Source organism: Tauraco erythrolophus, chromosome 10, assembly GCF_009769465.1.
Source record: "Tauraco erythrolophus isolate bTauEry1 chromosome 10, bTauEry1.pri, whole genome shotgun sequence".
Lineage (NCBI taxonomy): Eukaryota > Metazoa > Chordata > Aves > Musophagiformes > Musophagidae > Tauraco > Tauraco erythrolophus.
The window spans coordinates 11,857,760-11,873,263 of NC_141474.1; the positions used below are offsets into that span (position 1 = coordinate 11,857,760).

Sequence of the window (15,504 nt, forward strand, 5' to 3'; positions counted from 1 at the left end):
GAAGAGTGGTTCCCGGTCAGTATGGCGGTGTTCCCCTCACAGGGGAGTACCACACGGGCATCGTTCCTGACAGGAAAAAAAGGTGGTTGTAAATGGACACAAATGGCAGTAGATAATGAGCTGAACAGCAAATTTCGAATTTACGTTGAGCTCAGTTATTTTATGAATCTCGTACGCGCCATACAGAACCTGCATCCTGTAACAGAGGGGGAAAACCCGCCCCCCGCCCGCCTGCGAGTCCCGTGCTGTGCGGGGCCGCCCTCACCGCGGCGCGTCAGCCCGGCAGCCCGCGGGCCGGCAGGGAGGAGGGCCCGACCCCAGGCGACCTCCTCTCCTCCAGGGGGTAAACCCGGCGCGGCAGCGCTGCTGCACGGTATTCCCGGTCACGGCCGGCATCGGCCGGAGCTCGGCCCCGTGCGAGGGCTGGAACAAAGTTCTGACAAGATGCGCGGCGCAAAAAGTAAATCATTAATATTTATTGGACTGCTTTTCGACTGCCTGGAAAGGGTGAGTGCAGCTCGTTTGCCTTAAAACTGTTTTCAAGAATGACATTGTACTCTTTATAAAAGTAAGCTAAAATCAGGGCGGAGACTATCTGACACTCACTATTACTATTACACTCACTGTTATATCACTCAGTGTTACTGTAACACTTATGCAGTGTTTATAAGTGACTGAAAATAAAATAATGTATTAGCACCCAAGGTCTTTAGAAGTCTGTCAATAACTGAAAACTGCATCAATAGGCAGCAAATTCAGCAGAAAATTAAAAAGTTATACAATCTGTATACTTCTACCAAATCTCATTGGTTGTATAAACTTTCCATGCTTAAAGAATCTGAGCAAATACATCATATCAGTAAAATGTGTTTAAAAATGTAGTATTTTAAGTTGTTATTGTTGTTGTTACTAACATTATTAGTTTTTTAATTTTCCAAATAAAATATTTTACTTTGTATTTCTAATTTTTTACATCTTTCTTTTCAGATCTTTTCAGCTAACACAGGTAAGTCTTCAGTATTTTTGGGTTTGCCTGCTTATTTTTGAATGGGTCTGAAGAGAACACACACGTGTGGTTTCTAATAAAACAGTCTAAGTTCTAGCAGCTTTATAAGCAAAAATTGTTTTGAAGTTTGATTCAGCTTTTAAAAAAAAACTATGTTGATACCTTTATACATTTTAACCATCATTTTTAGGGGTCCCAATTCTGTCAGACACTTGCACAAAGATTCTGGCAGACCGCTTATGCCTTGACACTAGCGTGAACCAGGGAGAGCACTCAGCTGGACAAATTGTGCTGTTCAGTACCTACGTAACTATGTTATAGATAGAATTCAGACTTTCCTGTATTTGCACTCAATTAATTGTTTTATCTTTTAATTAAAAAAAAAAAGCAAACAAAGAAAAATAACCACGCAGTACCCAAAAAAACCACCAAAAAACACATCAGAAGAAGCATGATCTCCTAAGCGCAAACATTTCCAGTGTTTTACAACATTTTATACTTTCTTTGATCTTGTATTTTGTCCCTACAGTTCCTATTGCCTTAAATGTGAGTACTGACTAGTTTAAAATATGAGGAATGCAAGATTACAAGACATGCTCTCAGAATTCATTCATTCTCTGATGATAGTACATGTTCCTGCATATATTGCGCTGTCTTAAATGCTTAATCGTTGCAGACGTGTTGTTGCAGTATCTGGACACTTACTGTAGCATATTCTTTTCATGATTTGCAAAACAAGCATTTGATCCTATTCATGTGTGGAATACTGTTGACACTGGTTATATATTCACATATATAGTGTTTTTTAAAATAATTAGACTAAAGCATATGGGGGTTTTAAGAAAAACAGCCATCATCATAACATGATATTATGAGAGCAAGCAGCAGTTATTACAGTAATTAATGGATTAAGAAAGTGAACAAGGGGAAATAGGACTCCAAATTCAGTGGAATGCCTATATTCTGAAAATTAGGTCATGTGCGTGCTTGATGAGGCACTGAACAATCTTCTTGTCAAGACCTGAATAAATTCAGGAATGACTGAAATGGGTTTTTTATTATTTTTTTTTTTAGGTTTCTCTTTGTCTGTATACGATGTGACATCAAGAAGCATTTATCTCAGATGGCCCAAGTTTTCAGGAGCATCTTATTACAGAGTCACAGCTACAGCTGTGAATACTGTAGGCCATCCATTACTGGCTCATTTTAGTGATGTTACACTTGAAGGAGCTCTAACTTCATTAATTCCCAATACTATTTATAGTATTGTATTTTCTGCAATACAAGCAGAAGCCATTGACAAGAATGGAATTATTATTGCAGAAACACGGATTATGCAGTCAACAGGTTAGTAAGAGAAACTTTGTGAAGCGTAACTTCTGTTGACCTTTGTAGGATTGGGGTTTTATGCTTGCTGTTTCAATGTACTTGTAGGGAAAAGGGGCCTACAGGAAAGCTGGAGAGGGACTTTTTACAAGGGTATATAGTGATAAGACAAGGGGCAATGGATTTAAACTGAAAGAGGGGACATTTCGATTAGATATAAGGAAGAAATTCTTTACTCTGAGGGTGGTGAGGCACTGGAACAGGTTGCCAAGAGAAGTTGTAGATGCCCCATCCCTGGAAGTGTTCCAGGCCAGGGTGGATAAGGCTTTGGGCAACCTGGTGTAGTGGGGGATTTCCCCCCCATGGCAGGGGGTTTGGGACTAGATGATCTTTGAGGTGCCTTCCAACCCAAACCATTCTATGGTTCTATGAATAGCTGCCATTCCTGTTTAAGCCTTTTGCTGGTTCTCCTACTGAGTTCAGTGTTAGTATGATTAGCTCCTTTTCCCCTCTGCTTTTTTTTTATTATATATATTTTCCTGACTTACCATGCACAGCGTGCTCAGACTGCAGCTTTCCAAATCACCTACCCTTTCATTACAAATGCAGATGTGAAGCTATGTACATTTTTCAGTACTGATGCTGATAAAGAGTATTTTTGTTTCATTCACAAAAGGATTTGTAGCGTATGTCATCGATGGATATTGAAGAAGAATCTCCGTAAACAGAAGTGCTTTTTTATTTCATCGCTGAAATGTAATTGAAAAAATATTCTCTTGAAATTCTGTTTCTTATAAATTTTGTTTCTTATAAAATTATTACCAAAAAAAAGAAAATAAAAAGGAGCAGTATTTATCCTGATAAGTATTAAAAACCCTCTATTGCTAGCTTAGTTATGGGAAAACGGATGTTAAAGATTAATATTCTGTGATTTATTTCTTATATAAATTGAGTGCTATGTATTCTCTACTGGACTGTTAGGCAAGGAACTCCCTTAGACATGTATAATGATTTCCTGCACAGAAATTGTTATGAATTGTTACTAAAGACAGTATTTTAAAAGGGAAGGAAAATCATAGTGCACTATTCCATAGGCATAGTCATAATATATGTCACCATTTTTACCAGTGGGGCAATAGAGGATGTCTGGCTATAGCTGAGTAAGAAAATGCTTGAGACTGAGAGAGGAGACATAATGCTCAGGAGTTCTATAACTGTTTAAAATACTTGCTAGAGTCTCTGAAATCCCGAATTAGCTGTCTCAAGGCACATACTTTCATCCCAAATACTTTTTCATTCCTTTTCTTAATTTTAGGTGGGATACACTTTTTTTTTTTGTCTCATATATGTAATATAAAGCATTCATGCAAGCATCCTTTTTTCTTTTTTCTTTTTTTTTTCTTCTTTTTTCTTTTTTTTTTCTTTTTTTCTTTTTTTTTTTAAAATTTGAACAGAAAATTGACAGTATGGCCCAGGCATGTACCAGTACTAAATTATTATAATCTTGTATTTTAAATCATATTGATCACATTCCCCTTTCAGTCTCGTGGACTAGAATTCAGCCATCTGACTTAATGACCAGGATAAGACTCTGCATTAATGTTTTTTTGCAGCCTTGCAATGTATGGACTTGCTTTATATATGCTGATTCTAGCCTGAAAATCCTGATTGCTGAATACAGATTACTTGTGGTTAAGAAATACACCCTCTGTAGTTGCTTTTGTGACAGCAGTACACAAGAGCAGACTCTGAATGGCCTGCAGCATAGCATAATAGGAAAGCATTTAATTGCAATATTTGATGTGTCATGTTATTGTATATCTAAGTTTATCTGCTCTGAGAAGGGGGCTCAATAAGATGTCCTCCCATGGTCCCTTCCGAACTAAATTTTTATCTATTGCTCTAATGTGGAAATACCTATGGTTCAGCATCCTATTTCAGACTGCTTTGCATAAACATCCACTTCTGCTTTGTATATATTGCTTTCTATATCGCTTCCTACAAACATCCTGTGTAGTTAATTAGCTATAAAGCAAGACCAAAGAGACTTCTCTGTGAAACCTAGGTTAAATAATGGTCATTTTCAGCAGTGATTTCAAGGGTACTAGAATATTTTTATTGAAAGATGTAAGTTGATCTAGGATATCTCAAGAGTCTGTTTATTTTGTTAATGTTCATTTCAAGTTCATTTAACTTAAAATTAAAACATTCATGGAAAGTGTAGGCCACTTGTCCTGACCTGTCTTTGTGAAATGTTCAGAGTACTTCGCGTTTCACAGGGCTGAGTTCCCCAACTTCACTATGTCTGTCATGATTTCCATTTTAGCTCCAGACATACCTGTTATTGACCGAGCTTATTCAAAACTTAGCAGCAGTATCACAGTGGAGTGGAGAGCAGTACCTGGGGCTACTAGTTATCTGCTGACTGCACAAGATGGAGATTCTTTCGTTGAAACTGTAGTTACAAATTCTCCAGGCACAGTAACAGGACTGAAACCTGCCACCTTGTACAGAATCACTATCAAATCTATAAATTCAGGAGGAAGAAGCCAGCCTTCCCCTTTCAGAAAAGCAAAAACAGGTGGACTTTCAAATTCTTATTCTTATTTCAAATTCTGTAATGTTATTATAATATAAAGCATTCATGCAAGCATCCTTTTCTTTTTTTTTTTTAATTTGAACAGAAAATTAACAGTATAGCCCAGGCATGTACCAGTACTAAATTATTATAATCTTGTATTTTAAATTGTGTTGATCACATTCTCCTTTCAGTCTTGTGGACTAGAATTCAGCCATCTGACTTAATGACCAGGATAAGTCTCTGAATTAATGGTTTACTTTATGACAGTACTGTGAATTATATGTTTAATAGGAAATTTGACTAGAATTTGTATGAATATATGTATTTTAATTTAAGAAAATTGGGGTTTATTTTAATAAAAGGCATAACTTGAGGGAATGAAAGAAATTAAGAAACAAGTAAAAGTATAAAATAATAAGACAATGTAAAACTTAGAGGACAGGAAATCTTCTTGGTGATTTTAATTCTTTTACACACTCAACCTTTCCTACTTTGTGTATGAGTTACATTCATTTTACAAAACATGTGATATCATAATGGATGCACCAAATCAGTTTCCGTGTTTATTCTGTCAGTCTAGCATTAATTTATTTTTCTGGTTTTGATGTTGCCGAATTTGTCCCTCAAGAGTTTGGTGATTGTTGTTTCTGTGTGTTCATTTCAAATTTGGCCCTTTCAAACAGTATTACCGAAAACCGAGAAATTTACGAGACATTCTTTCTCAACAGTCCTGGCTGCTCCAATTCTATCTGTTAGTTCTCCAAGTTGTGACTCCATTGCAGTGAGATGGAAAGCTGTGTACATGGCAGCTGGATTCTCTGTGTCCCTCATGAGATCAGATGGTTTGGGCGGGATGCTGAAGGAGAACACCACCAATACCTCCTTGATATTTACAAATCTAGATCCAGGAACTCTCTATACTATCAAGGCATATGCCTGGAATGTCAATGGGATACCTGGAGATGATTTCACATATAACCAAAGAACAAGTAAGAAATTTTCTGAGACCAACTAAGCATTAAAAAATGTGCATGTACCAGAAAGTACTTATGTGTATGTGTTATGTTTTTCAAAGATACATTGGGTAGATTTTCAGATCATATAATTTTTACACCCATCTCAAAGTTCATGAAAGCTCAGATGACATGTCTTATGTTTAATGAATATTACTGAGGCAAAAATACCGTTAATTACCACTAAAGTGGTACCTAGGACAGGCCTCAGTAGGATTACATAAGCTTACACCAATTTGAGGATTTTTCTAAATGTGAGAAGCAAATACTCAAATATGCAAGGAGTTTCAACGGGCAGCTTTGTGACCGTGTACAACCAGAACTATTTCTTTTAAAAATTTTCACTTTAATATGAATGAGGGTAATGTCTGCACGACAAAAAATTCTATTTAGTTCTCAAGTTTTGAAAAGATATATCTGTAGGTCATATGCTAAGTTGTACTTTTTTGTTCCAAACTGATACACCCTAGGTCCTGAAACACCAGTGGATGTTCAAGTAGCTTTTAATAGCGGTGCTTTAAGAGCTGTTGTTTCTTGGATGCCAGCAGAAGGAGCTCTAACTTACAGTGTGACAGCCTCGAGTGGACTCCTGAAACTGAGCTGTAACACATCTTCTGCCTCCTGTGTGGTGCCATCACTCCAGTGCGGCTCTGAGTATTATGTTTCTGTCACAGCGTACAACGATGCTGGATCCAGTAAACCTGCTGATGCAGTAAGCTTGAAAACTAGTATGTGTCATCAATCCTTACACAGCTTATGGCATTTTAACGTGTATTTCTTTAATTTCAAATGCAAGTTAGTCCATTATAGTTCATGAGTGCTTCTCAAATAGTTGTTTCTGCTTCTGAACTCCATGCATGAACTGTGCCACATACCTTTCTATTTCGGGGGTAATAGTCTGAACTTTCTTCATGTTTCTGTGAGAGGAATTTGCAGTAGTGTATACTTTGTTGGCTGAACCAGTAGCTTGCATTTTTCTCTTACCAGAAGTATCTGTTATAAAGTCAATTTTCAAGTGTAAAACTAATATCAAGAATAACAGATCTGTCCTACTGGGTCAGGTCTGTCACGAATAGATTGGGAGAAATCTGTGAGGAGATAGCATTGAGGACTGGTGCTGAGAGCTGTTCTAGGCTAAATCTAGTTGTTACTCAGAAAGAAGGTCAACAAATAACCGCTTTCAGCTAAAGCAGCATCACTAGATTAAATTAAGATACATTCACATTTAGAGGTAGGAGCTTTGTCAGGACAAAAGGTTGCTCACTTCAGCTACTTAGCACTGCTGCCATGTCAGAGATTATTGCTTCCTGACCTGTTAGATGAACTGTCCATGTAAGCAAAACCTAGTCCATTTTTGTTATTATGTGCTACCTTAAAGTCACAACATTATTTACTTAATTATTTGATGTAATTTGCCTTATTTTGACTTCTCATTGGTGTGAGTTAGAGATCATCCATGTGAACAACTCAGAGTTGGATCTAACGGGATGAGAGAGCCTTAAGCAAGAGAGAACTTTCAAGCTGTGGGTTGTAGTCTTCTCAGCCAACTTTGCTTCAGCTAGATTATGTATATTCTTTCTAATAGCAGCAAGTTAAACTTTTCAAACTAGAAAGAAATTAAATATTATTTAAGCAAAAGCCATGGTGTTTGCAGTTTAATGTAACATTTTGAGGTGCCACCAGAAAGGAAACCTGAGCAAAGGACAGCTCTATTCAGACACAGCCAATGCCTTTCATATGATTATAACAAGGGTTTTCACATAAAGGCGTTTGGATGCCAACTGCTATTCAAGCTAGTATTCTGATTATCATCAAAAACTACCATTTGAGAGCACAGACTGTGCCAGTTCCTTTCAAAATACTGCCTGGTGCCACCGTTTTTGTTCACTGGGCCTCCTTAAGCAGACCTCTTCTGTTAAGACATGGAGGTAGCATCTATTTTCTTCCGTAAAAATCATGCTCGCTTTTTGTCTAGATGAAACTAGCATCCTCAATAAATGCAGATAAGTTGCTGTTTTCTTGAACAAGACAGAACTGTTCAAGCTGAGTAGAATAATTCTATATAGTCTTAATTTTCCTTTATTCCCCAAAAATATAAATTCAATGAAAACTTTCTGATTACATTTTTTAAAATTTTTCTTTCGTTTTTAATTTTTTTTTTCAGTTCCTTGTGCACCGGTAAACATATCAATTGAAGAGGATGAACCTGGCCACTTGTTGGTATTGTGGTCTAGCGTCAATTTTGGTCATTATTATGTGGTTTTTGTGAAGAGTGATGATGGCTTGGAAGTGCACTGCAACACGTCACATACTCAATGCCGTTTTCAGTCAGACTGTGGCTTTACTTATTTCATTAGTGTCTTCGCATATAACAAGGCAGGGCATAGTCCTTTAGGTGATGTATTCAACTACACTGCTGGTAAGTAGCAATATATTCTTGCAAATTCATTTTAGATACTTTAACTATGTTTATGGTAAAGCTGACTAGACATTTTTATTGGAAGATAGTGACAAACTTCTGGTTTTATTCAGTTTTTGGGCAGAACACACGAAGGTTGGCAGAGAAAAAGTAATGACATCACAGTTGAATTTAACTTGTGTAGACAAGTGCAACAACATACTTACAAACTCGAAAATAGTTTAACAATTCACATTCATCAGGCAAGGACATATGAATAACACACAGTCCTGGCATAACATACCAATTCTAGTCCTGGATTTTTTTTTCTATTGCCTTAGGAAGGGTGTAACCAAATTCTTAAACTTCCTCATAAGCAGTTTTCATATTTGGAAAATGAAAAAATGAGTTCAATGGGAAATTGTGAAGAACATTGTTAGAGTCAATTGAAATTTGAAATCAAGGATATACATACTTCCTATGTGTTACCTGTACATTAGAATGCCCTCTGAAGGAGGGGTACTGAACTAATTCAAAAAGTAAGTCTGGGATTAATGAGACTGTTTGCACAATATCGGTCACCTTTGGAGATTTAAGACATGAAGCACATAGATAAATGAAACGAAGCTCTTCGGTTTCGTGCCAGTTCTCAGTTTATGTTCATGTTTCCCTCTCTGCCTTGTCTGTTCCCAGCACCATGTTGCCCCAGCGACTTCAGGGCCGTGTTGGTGTCCAGCGACACGGTGGAGGTCACCTGGGCTCCTGCGCGAGGTGCTGAGCTGTACGAAACCAGAGCCGTTGGCCGGAGCGGCGCGGCGCTCTGCAACGACACGGCCACGGCCTGCACCTTGTCTGCCCTGCAGTGCGACACTCGGTACTCCATCACTGTTTATTCCTTCAGCGAGGCCAGGGGCAGCAACACGTCCTGTGTGTCTAAGGACGTGGTGACAGGTATGGCGATCGTTCTGCTTTCCTGTGGCAGAAGAAACAACCAGTTAGACACCACGGTGATGCACGGGTGAAAAGCGTTACTGGAGCGCAAAGTTAGTGTAGTTGGTAAATTAAAAGAAAATAGAATACTGGAAGTCTTTATAAATGTAAAGCAGGGACCTAAAAACAGATTGGGATTGAAAGCTTCTGATTGCTCCAAGTTTTTCAAAATCGGATTTACAATTCATCTCTGGATTTGTATGCAAAATCCTTAAGTTGTCAGTTCTGTCATGAGTTCTAAATTCTCACTAGGAGTAACCATTTAAGGATCGTATACTTTTCCACAGTAGTTTGTCTGTTCTAACTGGATGTTAATTTTTGTATGTCACTTACATAGTATGCCTAAACTGTTTAAATATTGTTAATATGAAATATTTCAGCTCCCTGCAGTCCTGAAATTAAAAATATCTCAAAGGAAGCTCTTTCTGTAATCAGTGTGCACTGGCAATCTGACAATGAAGAAGCTACATATATTGTCACTGCCAGAGGAGAGGCTGGACTTTGGCATTGCACGAGCTCTGGGAATTCCTGTACCCTAATTAATCTTCCCTGTGGATCTGCTTTCTCTGTTAGTGCTGTAGCACAATCACCAGCAGGACAGAGCTTACCAAGCTACAGTGTCCCTTTAGAGACAGGTATGTGGGAATTGTATATAGTGGAAAATATTTAGCAGCATAATATTAAAATAGTTCTATGTGTCTTCATGTGGTTTTGGCTTTTTTTTGTTTAAAAAATTACAATGTGTGCATATTATACTAACTGATGGCTGGATGTTCTCTGCTTAAATGCGTATGTATCTGCGTGTGAGAGGAGGAAGGATCATTTGGCACTTGCCTCATACTGAGAAGCCTTAGTGCAACCAATTATCACTTGGCACAGCTAACTAAAATATAACCATATGATCCACTCATGTAATGCATAACTTGCTTGTCAGCATTTTGACCTTTAATATTACCGGGAGAGGCAATGAGGTGATGTCCATGTCAACAAATAAACAGTGTGAAGAACAGATTAAAGCATGTCCTGCCCGTCCTGCTATTAATTTGCTAGCAGAGTTTTGTCCTGTAATTCTTACCCAGACAATCCCCAGGCACTGTTCAGAGATTAATGTACACCAGGATCTGTTTTTAACAGGTAGTTTGGCTGCGGTCATTTTACGTTGTAAAGGAAGAGACTTAAAACAGAGACAGAGCCAGACTGAGCTGTATGGCTTCAGGGGTAGAGGTGGACCCTGCTTAATTAAACTACAGATGTACCCTAATATTCTGATGACAAATTTTAGTAATTTTTAGTATCTTGGTGAACAATTATATTATAATAATTCCAGGGTTATACTCTTATAGACAAATTGATCTTATATTGCCATTCTGTTTATCAGAAGCTTGCGAAAATAGTCAAGTATTTTTCAGCATGCTGATGTTTGCATGAAAAGTATGCAAGTCTTCATTCCTTTGCTTTTGATCATGTACTATTCTAGTTGCAAACCCTCAACCTTCCATTTTCCAAGATCAAAACAGAATTGACTGCCCTATTTTTTTGTTCTTTTTAAGCTCCTTGTTGCCCTAATGACCTGATACTAACTCAAGTGACACAGTCTGTAACAAATATCAGCTGGTCTGTTGGGATGGGTGCACAGACCTATGTAACAACATTGGCGTCTCCAAAGGGACAGGCAAAGTGTCACACTCTTCAAAACTACTGTCTCCTGGGATGCATCACGTGTGGCACCAACTACACAGTATCTCTGAAAGCAATCAGCGAAACGGGTTTGACATCCAGTTGCACATATCGAGGATATTCTTCCAGTATGTGGGTTGTAAATGCAATTGGGAAGAAAAAGACTCAGTAAACAACTTAATTCTGTGTAGTGCTCCTCTCATACAAATAGTGCAGCTGAAATGCAATACGTAGTTAATATACTTGCAGTTTCCTCTTTTAAATAAATGCACTTTAGGTTATTTTCACACATCTTTTAAACCATGTTCTTTTAACTGCCATCAGGTGGCCATGTAAAGTTTTCATAGCATCACTCCAGAACCAATTATTTAATTTTAATTATGCTACGGCATAATTAAATTTTAGAGATCACAAAAGGATTCTGGGCACTCCAGGGTAGCCCTAGTGCCTCCATAGTCAGAAGAGAGTAACAATACTCCAATGTGCAAAACAATGGCTGAATTCCAGCTCCATAAGAGCCTGATAGAACATTTTCTTCCCTAGTTCAGTTCAAGAATTATTTTGGCTTTCAGTGAAGTAACAATTTCTCTTTGAAATGCTGGAATCTAGTGTGATAGTAATCATGTAATCTGGTTTAAAATGCACTCTAGGCATTTATAACGTATTGTGGGGTCACAAAATGTGATAATTAATATTTATTTTATTAGGTGCTTGCTGCCCTTCTGGGGTGAAGCTATATAGACTCAGCAATAATGGTATCAGAGTACACTGGCGAGCTTCTGAAGCAGCGATAAACTACAATACTGATTTACATGGCTCAAAAGACAATTTCACCTGTACCCCTAGCTCAGGTCTCAGCCACTGTGATATCACTGAGATACCTTGTGGGGATGTCTACACAGTGGTTGTATCTCCAGTTACTGATAAGGGGCAGAAGCTTACATTTTGTCCTAAAAGAATGTATTCAGGTAAAACTTAAATTTCTTTGAGTGGTGTATTTTTGTCCATGCATGCTAGATGGTTGAAATGTAATCTGAAGTTATGTGAGTAAAGGTGGCATGGAATGGAACTTTTCTATTCTAGTGTTGACTCCAGAGTAAACTTTAAGGGTGCTATCTTGCGATATCTGTGACGGGAACTTCACAGGAGCGTTTTGGGACTGGGCATACTTATCCACATGGGTGCCTCTTAACTAGATCACCAATAACCTGGTGAATACAGAGAAGTTAATTCTCAGTTGGGAGGTTAGTAGTGGTTAGAATACAGAAGCAAATAAATGAGAACTTTTAATTGGTTTGTTTTCTAATTTGTTTTACAGAATTACTGTTTTTGAATAAAAAAACAAATTGAGAACTTCTATGAACCACTCCTAAGTGCATTTTTAAAGTAAACATTGTTTAAAGTAGTAGTAATTTCCTTGGGAGTCCTTTCCCAGGGCATAAATTTAATTATTTATAAAACTATTGCTATGTGATGGGATTGTGCAGTTGTATAGCATGGACTACATTATACAGACTACCAATGTTTTTGAGCTTACAACCTGTCACCTAACGTTTATGCTACTGTTTCATGTCATTTCAGTAACCTGTTCTGGAAGCTCTGTTGGAATGGGTAAGAGCACATAACACATTCATTTCAACTCCATGATGTTTGTAAAACATGTTAGCATCATGTAACTCCAAATAAGATGCAAATAATGTATATATTTGACAGTAAAGCCTTGTGTTAGTGTTATACAGGTTTGTCTCACCCTCCCATCTTAAAATGCATAATTAAAAAAAAGAATCTTAACCTGTATTGTGGCCTGTATACCATCATACATTCTACACTGTCACAACATCTACTACTTATCTGATAGCACATAATAAAAAGGAGGCTTATCTTTTATAGCCTCGCTATATCCCATTACAATTTATACTAGGTTGCACTTTTGATTTTTATTATCAAAAAAAGAAAAAAGTGTGGCTTACCTCAAACTATTTTACCTCATTTCTTCTGGGGTATCAACAGGACAGTGTTGTGCTTTATTTGCCTATATAAACTGTCAGAAACATCATCAAAAACAGCCACTGAACAAACATTTCTCAAGCCAGTTGCTTTTCCATAACTGAAATCGTCTTAATTTCTGAATTCTCTTACAGTGATTTATAGAGGAAAGAGCAATGCAGGACAACATATCTAGACAGAAATTCTGGTTCAGATAAGGAGGTAAGTTATAAGAGTCGTAATTCAGATTAGTATGTATTAATCAAACTTTTCCTGCTGCTTAAATCTTTGGGATTGGAGAGTTAAACTTCAGCAATCTTCTATATCCTCAATAGAACTGGTTTGTAAAAATCCATCATATTTACCTCGGAAACCTCATGTTGTCTACTCCTACTATTAATACTGATTTGTCCTCTCCTCCATTTACAATAAAACCATCTTTCACTTCATTAAGCCTTTTCTAATACTATCTTGTAGCTCCCCAGAGAAGCCCTTGAAATCCAAACAGATCTAGATACTCTTCAGCACTCATTTACTTTCTCTCTCTGCTAGCTAAAATTGCTCATTCTCCAACAAAAGTACTGGTGTTCTGGACTATTTACTGCCCTTGTCTCAAAAGGGTGGCAAGAAGTCACTGCTGACTTTTTTTTTCCCCCCAAAGGCTGATCATCTCTTTGCTGCTGTTCTCTTACAGCTATCCTGGGTGTTAAGGTTGTTGATAACTCTGTTCTACCCAAATGCTCTTCTCGGTCCTTCTTTCCCTGAAGCTGGAAAGATGACATCTGTGCTTAACTGCAACAGTCACAGCTGCTTGAGGACTGGGAGGAGGGAAGCTGAACAGCTGGTAGCCACATCTGAGATCTAATCCAGGACATTAAATTTGAGCCCCATCTGATGAGATAATCTTTAAAATGCAGTGGAACACTGACAGAGATCTCCATAATCTTGAACTGTAATTTTCCCTGTAAAGCAATCAGTTTTAAAAGCTCTTCCAGGAGAGTTACTAATCAGTAGGTGTGTTCTAGACCTAATGTATCAGTGAAATAGTAAAGGCTGAAATAAAGGTTAAACAAGTGAAATTTAACTCCTTAAAAAAACCCAAAAAACACAGCAGTTTAGGTGCACTCAATTAAAAGAAGCTTGAGGCTTAATGAAGTATTCTAAGGCTATTTCATTTTAGTTTTAAAAAAAGTTTCTTCCTTTGCAGTTTTGAGAGTTGACTCATGAGGGTAAACATAACATCCTCTTCACATTAACTGATTTGTTTTCCTTTGTAGCTAATGAAGAGGTGACATTTATTACTACAATTTTAATTTCCCGTTTTTCAGAGAAAGCAGAGCCTTTTCTTGTTCCACACTGGTTACTTTTTCAGCCAACACAGAAAGCAAAGTTCAAATTCAAGGCTTTTATACACATACAAAAAGTAAAATAATTACTCAAAGATGTCTTACAAAAATAGTGTTCAGAAGTTTATGTATAAAGGTTACCAAAGGCAACGGGGTTTTTAACGCTATTTTCAGCTTCTAAAAACAGACACCAGGCATTCTGAAAGTTTCCTTTCTTCACAGAACACAGTTGTACTGGGTATCTCAGTCACTGCTTCTGACCACTTGCACAAAACAATCTCATGGGAATCTCACTCTTCAAGAAATTAATTGTAGATGTGTGTTTAACCAAGTGGCTATTAAATGGATTCTCAGAGATCTAAAGCAACCAGTTTCTTTTGGAAGCAAATTAAAGCCACAGCTTTCTTCTTGTAATATAAACAATTCTGATATGTCCACGCTCAAACAGTAACTCCGATGCATTTTTAGCTATTATAAACGGTTGGTGTATTTTTTTCTCCGTTCTTCCTAGCACACGGACATTGACATCTCAAAGTTACACAGTACAACTGTGACAATGCTGCAGTTCTATTTTCATCACCTTCTCTTACTTTCATGATTGCAAACAAAAAGTGTAATGGTAACAGAACCTAGTATTTGCATGTCTGTTAAAAAAAAAAAGGCAAAAAGCTGAAGAGGAGTCGAGATTCCAAGAAAAAACACCAAATTGATTCAGCTCAAAAAACATAGTTAGAAGATGCAGACAATTTACCGAAACAGGTAGCAAAAGCAATACAACCAGACTGAGGTAGATCCACACCACCTACTGTGGCTGTGTATACGTTGCAGGCATTGTTACTCAGGCATTAGACATTGAGTAATAATAATAATTAACACTGCTGATACATGAAATGTCACTGACACTGAGATGATCAAAAAAATTTAGTCAGGACAAGTTTCAGGTTCTCTCCAGATTGAGACAAATGCTTTTTTATGGGTCACGCTGACTTGTTTTAAAGTCACAGGAAAGTACAATTAGATGTAGTGTTTTTCGTAGATGCAGTTTCTATACTATTGGCTAGTATGAAGCTCTGGTCTTCACGAAGCAAAAAAACCCAACCAACCAAAAAAACCCAAATAAACTCCAAAATAACAACAAAAAAACAAACCCACAAAACCCAAGCAACCCAGCCCCACAAACC

General features: G+C 37.5%; 1 protein-coding gene across 1 annotated transcript; it reads left to right on the plus strand.

The window, feature by feature from the left end:
* Positions 1-21: 21 nt before the first annotated feature.
* On the plus strand, positions 22-13,173 carry FNDC7 (fibronectin type III domain containing 7). Its single transcript, XM_086617724.1, has 13 exons — positions 22-507; positions 988-1,006; positions 2,081-2,353; positions 4,659-4,913; positions 5,642-5,902; positions 6,397-6,654; positions 8,091-8,345; positions 9,018-9,275; positions 9,695-9,949; positions 10,865-11,119; positions 11,699-11,959; positions 12,573-12,602; positions 13,133-13,173. Exons 1-13 carry the CDS (start codon positions 22-24, stop codon positions 13,171-13,173), a joined length of 2,907 nt encoding a protein of 968 aa, XP_086473850.1.
* Positions 13,174-15,504: the final 2,331 nt, after the last annotated feature.